This window comes from Gossypium hirsutum, chromosome A01 (assembly GCF_007990345.1).
Source record: "Gossypium hirsutum isolate 1008001.06 chromosome A01, Gossypium_hirsutum_v2.1, whole genome shotgun sequence".
Lineage (NCBI taxonomy): Eukaryota > Viridiplantae > Streptophyta > Magnoliopsida > Malvales > Malvaceae > Gossypium > Gossypium hirsutum.
In genome coordinates, this window is record NC_053424.1 from 24,591,413 (window position 1) to 24,601,267 (window position 9,855).

Consider the following 9,855-nt stretch of genomic DNA (forward strand, 5'->3'; position numbering starts at 1 on the left):
AGTAATAAAAATATTTTTTAATTATATTTAATTACAAAATTATATAAATATTCAAATAAAATTATTTATATATTTTTAAACAATAAAATAGGCCGGATTGGCCCAAGGAAACTAAATCCAAACCCGGGCAAACACAGACTGTGCTGGGCGGCCCATGAAACCTCTAAACGCTATCCTATATTACAGCTTCATTAGGCCTATTGGCCCATTTTCTTGTCGAATGACCCCAATATTATTAGCATTGAACCAAAGCCATTAGAAGGGCTTTCGTTTTTCTCTCAATCTGTCTTGAAGAAGAAGAAAAACCCTCTTAAAATAACCAGAGAGAGTGTGTTGAAGTCAGTTTCTTTCAATCGAAGAAGAAAGCTAGCAATTAAGACGGTGGCGTAGAGGAAAATGTTCAGGAACCAGTACGATACAGACGTTACCACATGGAGTCCTGCGGGGCGGTTGTTCCAAGTGGAATACGCGATGGAAGCTGTGAAGCAAGGTTCAGCCGCGATCGGGCTTCGATCTAAGACCCATGTAGTTTTAGGTTGCGTCAACAAGGCTAACTCCGAGTTGTCTTCTCACCAGAAAAAGATTTTCAAAGTCGACGACCACATCGGCGTTGCCATCGCCGGTCTCACCGCTGACGGCCGCGTCCTTTCTCGGTATATGAGAAATGAGTGTATTAACTACAACTTCACGTATGAATCGCCACTTCCTGTTGGCAGACTTGTCGTCCAACTTGCCGATAAAGCGCAGGTCTTTCATTTCTTGAAATCCTAAATCTTTGAACTTTTTTCTTTAAGGAAAAGGGAAATGACCTTTATTTTGAGTGTAGTTAAACTGATGGGTAATGTTGATATTTGGGTTTTCTTTGAGAAATTGAAAGTTGAAACCCTAATTAGTGGGTTTCTACTGAAGCATTTAAGTAAATAGAAGTGCAAAATTAATCATAAAATGGTTATTGACTCACAGTTAAGCGCGGCTTCCGTGTAGGAAACATTAATGGATCAAGTAATGTAGAAATAGAACTGCCCATTTGCGTTACTGCTGAACTGATCAATGATTGAATTAATAGCCGAAGTTCTATCTGGAATAGAGGAAAATGAAACGGATAATGCGGATTAGTATAATACAAACTGACAGAAGTATAACTGAGGGGATCTCTTTCCTACTGATTATGTATTCAATTGGTGAGTTAGCTTTACTTGCAAGTTATGGATGAGGGTTTGACTGTAATTGGCATCAAGTGACTTGGTCTGGTAATGATATTGTATTTGCGATTTGTTTCTGACCAAAAACTTCAGGGCATAAAGCAGGCAATAGACTATTCCATAGAAAGGCTGATTTGAAAAGATTGTGGGAGGTGAGTGTATTCCAGTTATTGTCTTATTACCTTGTTAGGCTTCTGTTAATTGAAGGATGAGAGTATAATAGGATTGAAGCTCAATTGTCGTTTGAATGGGCTTAATGGTTTCTTTGCATACAACTCGGAGAGCTTGGCATGCCTTTGTGTGCTCGGTTTTTGCTGTTCTGGTGTTAAGTGATTGAGTAGCAGTTTTCTAACTTTTTCATGATTACTTGATCTGTTCATTTGTTGATGCAAGAAGTGAGGCTGAATGATAAGTCTTTGAGGTTGGTTATGGTGAGTGACCGTAAATTGTGATAGATGATCTATGTTTTCATATGGCTCTTTGATTAACATAAAAACTGTGGAAGCCCTCTGATGTTTATCTTTTGCTTCGTCTCCTTAGTGTTATTCTGTGCTTACCCATTCAATTCACTGCTAAATTTTGTATATTTCTCAACTGTATCTTAATTCAATTGCATATTTGGAGCTCTGACATTGTTTGTAATAATCTTGGAATCTAACATGATTTTTGATAGTTATTCTCTTATTAATGTAGTGAGTTCACTTTTTCTTTTGATAATTTTGTTTTGGGGTGTTTACTTTTAACCCCATTAAATGAAACATAGTTGATGCAAAAGATGGCAATTTCTTGCGGAACACCAAACCTAATAACATATTAGTGTTATTTGTTTGTGCAATTGAAATGGGGGACATGCTTGTGTTTGGTTGCAGGTCTGCACCCAACGCTCTTGGAAACGACCTTATGGGGTTGGCCTGTTGGTGGCTGGCTTGGATGAATCTGGGGCTCATCTCTACTACAACTGTCCGAGTGGAAATTACTTTGAGTACCAGGCTTTTGCCATTGGGTCACGCTCACAAGCTGCAAAGACGTACTTGGAGCGGAGGTTTGAGAACTTCGCAGATTCCTCTCGGGATGATCTGGTCAAAGATGCTCTTATGGCTATAAGGGAAACCCTGCAAGGAGAAACTCTAAAAAGCTCTATATGTACAGTTGCTGTGGTAGGGGTTGGAGAGCCGTTCCATATTTTGGATCAGGAAACTGTACAACAAATGATCAATGCCTTTGAGATCGTGGGAGAGCAAGAAGGACCAGCTGCTGAACCTGATGCTGCTGCAGGGCAAGAGGCTGCAGCTGAGCAGGGTGGTTCTACTGACGAAGGCGTAGCCCCAATGGATATTTAAGGATACCAGCATCGGGGCCCATCTCATGTTTAGATAAGGTTTTCTAGCGTGTGTTTGCGGATTGAGTTAGTAACTGGTAGACATTATTGTGTTGGATATTTCCTTCTTTCTTTTGCAAACTATGTTTTTACAATTGCTGCAAGCATGCACATGCTAGCCTGACCCAAAACTTAAAACTAAATTTACAGTTATACCCAAGATGCAGTCATTCAAGTTGTCAACTTAAATGAGTGTTGGTACAAATTTGATGCAGGCATCAGGATTTGTGACTGACCCAAACTTTGCATCAGTGGCAGAAAAACTCTCGCAAACATATATATAGACTTTTAGATTTGAAAGTATTCAACAATTTATAAATATGTATGTAATTTTTTATAAGATTAACAGTAATACAAACATACATGAATTATGCAATAAATTGTCATTTATTCATTAACTAACGCATGCATAATCCCTTGCTTTAAAAGAGCAACCTAGTATTCAGCATTGTTTATTACTATTACAAGAAGTACTAGGCCTTTGACCACAAAGAGAAGTACTACGTCTAAGCATAGCAAAGCCAGTCGCCTGCTGTATACTGATACACGAGGAGAAGGGCAATTATAAGTAGAAAACAAGCATCTTAGGTACATGGAACATTAGACAACAAATTACATCTCTCCGGTCATGAACTGCGACTCTGAGTAACCATACAAACAGTAGAGTTTTATAGCTAAAAAGAAGCCAAGGTTCTATACTAAAACATGTCCGGTATTATTTGGAAAAGAAAAATCATCCCTCTGCCATGTACTTGGAACATAACAATAAATTTTTCTTGATGCCAAATCTCAAGACTTTTGGAGCAAATAAAAAAGCAACTAATAAATAAAAAAAAAAGATCATTTTTGAGAGGACTTTTGCTCTTTATCTGGTAGGACATTGTCTGGAAGAATTAGTTCTGGTGGAGTTTCACGGACAACACCCAGCATTGAGTCATACTCTTCATCCCTCTTCGCAAACTTCTTGCGAAGAATTTTCTCAAATTCAATTTCATCAAAGGGTTTTGCATTCTCAGCAGCATGTACCTGTGCAAGGTTGGTATAATTGGTGGCTGACTGGGAAATAAACGCTATCTCTTCTTCAGTTAGCTTCCTCAGGAATTTAGCAGGATTGCCTCCCCACACCTGTCAACCAAAGAAGATCGAACACCTCATCATCTAAAGTACAGGTACATTTTTACAGCATGGTATGACTTAAATATTAATATGAGCAGTAGAACTGTCCCTGTATTATATTTGTTACCAACAGGTGTCATAGCACCTGTTTTATCTTTATCGTCTGAACATATATGTATATGTTTTCTAACTTCTAATACATGTTTCTGGTTAATTTTTTTATTCATAAATGCTACAACAAGAAACGAAGGTGACTTTGATTAACAGATAAATCAACAAGTTCATCAAATATTTTTGAAAACATGACCAGAAGACCATGGAGTTCGTGGTACCTCTCCAGCAGGGATCCTTGTATTCTGTCTTACAAGGGCTCCAGCAGCAACCATAGCATGTTTTTCCACAACTACACCATCAAGAAGTGTGGCTCCCATGCCAACAAATGCTTCATCCTCAACGGTACAGCCATGTAAAACAGCACTATGACCTGATCATTTCAAAGTTTCAATCATACCTTATTGATGGAAGAAACTTTTCTATCAGGTTAATTCACATGAAATGTATGACCGATGCCACTTTCTTACCTACAGTAACATTGTTTCCAATGTTAGTTGGTAGCACTTTCCCACTTAGATTAGACTTTGCAACATGCACAAGGGAGTTGTCTTGTATATTAGTTCCAGATCCAACACTAATGCTGTTGACATCCCCTGTTCAAAGCATGACAAGGATGATAATCAGCAAAATCTAGTAAAAATAATGTCAAAGAAATAACCCTAATATCTCTCTGAACAAATTCATAAGGGTCAAGAAAATTATAGCTTCCTCTACACGGGGTGGTTAAAAGATAGTGGGGTAGGGTGTGATCTCAGAAACCTTCCTCTTCAAGAGATATAGTAGTGAAGAGTCAAATTTACTACCATTCAATAAAGACGTATTATTCAGGAATGATTCCTTAACCCAACTTTTTAGAAAGGCATTGCTATGTGGTATGTGGCTGCATGAATTCATTTTCAACTTTCTTATTAGAATAATAAGGAACTGCAGTCACACATGGTACATACACTAAATATACCAGGGGATTTCATTTGAGGGAAGAAAATAATTGTCCGAAATATCTTCTTAACCCAAAATTCTATCTCCTTGATAGGAGAAGAATGATAAATACTAGTAAAAATGAACCTGCTCTACAGGAGAATAAGTCTGCCATCTTATGTATTGTGGTTGTATTTAAGGTTTTAAGAAGCAAGTGGAGTTGAGGACATGAACCAGGTGGAAAAGAAGGTATATTATACAAGTTGCAAGCACTTGCTTGTGTGAATGAATGATTATTTAGGATGGCTAAAATGTTAAATGAAATATTAAGACATATCAGGAAGGCAATACCATACAAGATAAATAGAAAAAAAATTAAAAGAACTGATAATTTAAAGTTGAAACCAATAGCTAATTTACAAACTACATTCCTGTAAATCAATTGTTAAAAGTTGAGACAAGTAATATCCTAACTAGGACTAGCTACATTTCTCTAGACCAATTGTGATAAACCCAGACATGTAGTAAATTTAAACTCATTCAGAATATGTGCAGAAATAACCAACTTAAGTCTACCATCTTTATTCGCATGGTTTTCAAATTAAAGCACACTAAACATAAGCCAATAGTATTACCATTAATAATGTCTATTTGTTTCTCAAGTCACCATCTAAAAGTTAATTAGTATAACCCTAAAACTTCATATGCTAAGTTGGATATATAGTCCATCCTTAAATAATTTCTTTTTTTTTTGGTCGAAACCAGGGTTTCCCCTCGCCGCGAGTGCTCACCAAAGAGGTAAATGGCTGGCCATGAAATGTGCTACATTCCCATGGGCAAGGATCAAACCCCCCGACCTCATGATTAAGGGATGAAGTGAGCAACCACCACACAACACTTCTTTGGTGTGAGAAAGTTGCAAAGTTGGAAGTACATGCAGCTAATAGGGACGTAGGCATATAGTTGGCCTTTATTAGACTTATGTTGCTAATAGTTTTTGTTCTTTAATCAATTGAAAAAAAAAAAAAGAGACTATTGCCATTAAACAAAAACCAAATTGAGTATATAAGCAAGTATCTTACCCCTTAAAACACATCCATACCAAATAGATGATCCTCTTCCCACCTGAACATCGCCAATGACAGATGCGCTAGGGGCTACAAATGCATCCTTGTCCACCAGAGGAGATTTATCAAATACGTTCATCAGAGTCCGATGCCTAGAAACTATGAATAAAAATAAAAAGAAAACATAAATGCAGTCGGATAATGAAAAAGAAAAAACTAAAGCAACAAAAGCAAAATCCTATCTTTGAAAACAAAATGCAATGATAAAAAAAAAGGTAAAACGAAGTCGAATTCCCTCAGAAATCAGAAAGGCAAATAACCATTTAACCAGTACAATTGGCTAAATTAGGTGGAGAAAAAAACCCTAAGTTTATAATCATAACTGTACTTGTAATTTTATACAGAGGCAGTCTAATTGTTTAATAATAACATCAAAGAAAATGTAAGCTAGAAAATGAGAAGACATAAAAAGTATATTTGATATTTGAAATTAGCTGAAAACCCCCAAAGATTGAATCCATATTTGAGATTGGAATCAGCTTAGGAATAGAAGTTCAAGCTGGAAATGAAATAAAACTCACGTTGCTCCTGGAAAAAATAGTTGCCTTGTAGGCGGCAGCCTAGGCGATCGAGAGCCTGACCGGTCTCCCGAATCCAGAATCCGACGGTGTATATTGCTTTTCCAAGGCTTCCCATCTTCAGCTTTGATCGGTGATTGCGCAGCGGGCGAGTGATTAGGAAACAAAGCTCGAAATGGTGAGAAGGGAAATAATGCTCTCATTCCTCTATTAGTTTAGTGGTAGACTGGTAGGGTTGAATCTTCTGGGCCTAACTCAACTTCTCTCAACTCAGTCTGAGTCTGTTGTATTGAGTTGAGTTGTCTTGGACTCTTCTTGAGTGATAGCCCAATAATAATATAGGTGTTTGGATTAAAGTTAGTAAATGATTAATCTCGGAACTTTATTTAATTAATTTATGGGTAATTACATCACAGGCCATCCAACTATGAGTCATTTTCTTTTTTTTTCACCTATGAATTTTTAAAATTGGTCACCCAGTTATGAATTTGTTTCTTTGTTGGTCACCCAACTAATCATTTTGTCTATTTTCATTAACTGCACTGATGGAAAGTTGACATGATAGTTGAAAAATTAGTATAATATTAAATTTAACCTTTAGTTTTACCTATTATATCGATTTATTCATAATTTTAAAAATTAAGGCTCAAAATTTACAAATTATCTCAATTTGGTTGTATTTCTAAAAAATTTTAAAAATTATAAAAATACATAAATATTTTTCAAAATATAATAAATTATATTTAAATTTATATTAAATAAAATAATTATATTAATATTAAATTTAAAAAAAACCCTCTTCTCTTCCCCCCACCGTCCCTCTCTTGGCATCCCTCTCCCTCTCCTTCTCCTTCTCTGTTGTTTTTGCTGCTGAAATTGCAACAAGTCTCGTAACTGTAAAACCAAATGGTGAAAGGTACAAGTGCCACATTCACTACCCCTATGCTCTGTTCCCCAAAGTAGAGTGTCTCCCCAGCTTTCCTTCCAGGGTCTTCAAGCATTGCATTAACTCCTCATTTGCTTCCTCTTGGTCTTTTTCTCCCATCCATATTCTCCTCCCAATGCCATATATCTATCGTATTTGCATATGCATGGAATTATTCAGCATTTATGTTCAAACCAAACCAAATATAAAAATGATTACTATACTATGCACTGGCAATGGAATAAAAAATATAATAGGCACAAAAGAAGGCTTGTGAACGTTGGTAATGATCAGAATGAAGCAAAGATAATTTGTGATTCCAAAGTTGGACCATGAATTGGAGGATGGTGAGATGGGATTCCCATTATGAATGAGAATAGGGATATGCTTTTGGTTGGGTTCATTTCAAGGAGTAGAGGCTCAAGTTGTTTCAAAACGGTGGTAGAGAGGGATGGGGGAGGGGAGGGGAGGGTTTTATAATTTACTATTAATATAATTGTTTTTATTTAATATAGGTATAAAATTTAAATTTATTATTATATTTTTAAAAAATATTTATGTATTTTTATATATTTCTTTATTTTTTTTAGAATTAGGATTAAATTGAAACATTGCTAAATTTTAAGGGTTAATTTTTAAAATTATGACTAAATTAATATAATATGTAAAAGTTGAGGTCTAAATTTTTTATTATACCAATTTTTCAACTGCCACTTCAACCTCCCGTTAGTGCATTTAACGGAAATGGACCAAAGAAAAAATACCAATCACGATTAGTTTGATGACCAATTTAAAAAAAATCATAGTTGGTGTAACACCCCTAACCCATTCCCATCGTCAGAACAGGGTTTCGGAGTATTACCAAAACATTCAGAACATTTTACAGATAATTCTTATAAATTACTATTCATTTACTGAGATCATTCAAAACGTCCTTTAATTGGACCCTCGGGGTCCAATACAAGCATTAGAATCAAGTCGGGACTTAAATGGAAACTCATAAAATTTTTTGCAACATTTCAAAATTTTTCCAAAGTTGCAAGGCTCACACGCCCGTGTGGTCTAGGGACACGTTTGTGTGGTCAGGCTGTGTACTACACACGCCTGTGTCCTTAACCCATGTAATTCTCTGACTTTTAAAGCATTAAGAAATTGAAGTCACACGTCCGTGTGCTAGGCCGTATGACAAATTTTATTTTCGAAATCTAGGTGCAATTTTCACACGACCGTGAAACACACCCGTGTTCAAGGCCGTATCAACCACACGGCTGACACACGCCCGTGTCTCTGCCCATGTGCCCAATTCTGAGCATTCTGTTTCTCATTTTTGAGATGCAGGGAACACATGGCCAGACCACATGCCCATAGGACAAGCCGTGTGTCACACACGGCCAAGACACATGCCTGTGTGTCTACTCACGTGGACAAAATAAGGCAATTTCCTACCCTCATTTGTCACCCAAGACTTACTATTTTCCTGCACCAAAACTCACAAGCATATATCCACCAATCCAACGTCTTATACACATAAAATTTGCCATCAATCATGTGGTATTATCTCATGCATCAAAGGATATAAACTTACTCTCAACATAAACTTATATGCTAACATAATTCCAACAAACTAGCGCATAATAAGCACTTATGTGATTACCAAAATATTTCTTCAAAAATAGCCAAACTTAGACCATCACTAGCCACTCCAATGGCTAGATTACAAAACCACAATTACAAGCCATCATTGGTCAAATAAGCTTATACATGCCATTATACCAAAATGAGATTTCTATTTATACCAAAATGAGATAGTGGATAGTGTGATGACTGCTCCGACCGACTTTCAACCTTCGCGAGCTTTGAGTACTATAAAACGGGAAAATTAAACGGAGTAAGCGTTTTATGCTTAGTAAGTTCGTATAACGGAAAATAAACTTACTGGTCATATTTAATAATACAAGCATACATAAATTTACATTCCATCAATTTTGGGTAAGTTACCTAAACACATGCACTTATCCAACAAGTTAGTCACATAATCTCATACGAATATCAAGCAAACATAGATGAGCTCATCACATTACAAGCTTCCATTAATTTCACGTTTCCACACTTCAAGGGTCATTTCCGTTGAACTATTGAAATCTCGACAGATGTTCGCGTAATATACACATGTGCAAAAGTACCCATTAGGGTACATAAGAGAAAGGCACACTCTTGAGCCGTACATTTTACAGTAGGATTGCCAGTCCAGGCTAAATCCTATCCATAGCATATGCTCTAGAGAGCTTAATATGGATTACCCATTCGGGCTAAATCCAATTTATAACCTAAGCTCAAGAGGGCTTACATTAGAATTACTCGTCCGGGCTAAATTCTATCTGCAACATGTGTACTATTATTCTTAACCCATCGAAATTCAACATTCAACCGGGACATGATAATTTGTCCATATTACACAACTTAAGACTATGTCATTATGTATATATATCATCTCACACATATCAACACAATCATACAATTCAATTCAAGCATATTAACATGTATTTTTAAGTTACAC

The 9,855-nt window shown here is 36.4% G+C and overlaps 2 protein-coding genes across 2 annotated transcripts; one reads left to right on the forward strand and one right to left on the reverse strand.

The window, feature by feature from the left end:
• Nucleotides 1–207: 207 nt before the first annotated feature.
• Nucleotides 208–2,675, forward strand: LOC107918016 (proteasome subunit alpha type-1-B). The gene is made up of 2 exons (XM_016847505.2): nucleotides 208–747; nucleotides 2,072–2,675. The coding sequence occupies exons 1-2, from the start codon at nucleotides 397–399 to the stop codon at nucleotides 2,540–2,542; spliced, it is 822 nt and encodes a 273-aa protein (XP_016702994.2). The 5' UTR covers nucleotides 208–396; the 3' UTR covers nucleotides 2,543–2,675.
• Nucleotides 2,676–3,149: 474 nt separating this feature from the next.
• Nucleotides 3,150–6,680, reverse strand: LOC107918015 (gamma carbonic anhydrase 1, mitochondrial). Its single transcript, XM_016847504.2, has 5 exons — nucleotides 6,377–6,680; nucleotides 5,811–5,954; nucleotides 4,278–4,403; nucleotides 4,029–4,180; nucleotides 3,150–3,705 (listed from the first exon to the last, which is right to left on the reverse strand). Exons 1-5 carry the CDS (start codon nucleotides 6,489–6,491, stop codon nucleotides 3,421–3,423), a joined length of 822 nt encoding a protein of 273 aa, XP_016702993.1. The 5' UTR covers nucleotides 6,492–6,680; the 3' UTR covers nucleotides 3,150–3,420.
• Between the last annotated feature and the right edge of the window lie 3,175 nt (nucleotides 6,681–9,855).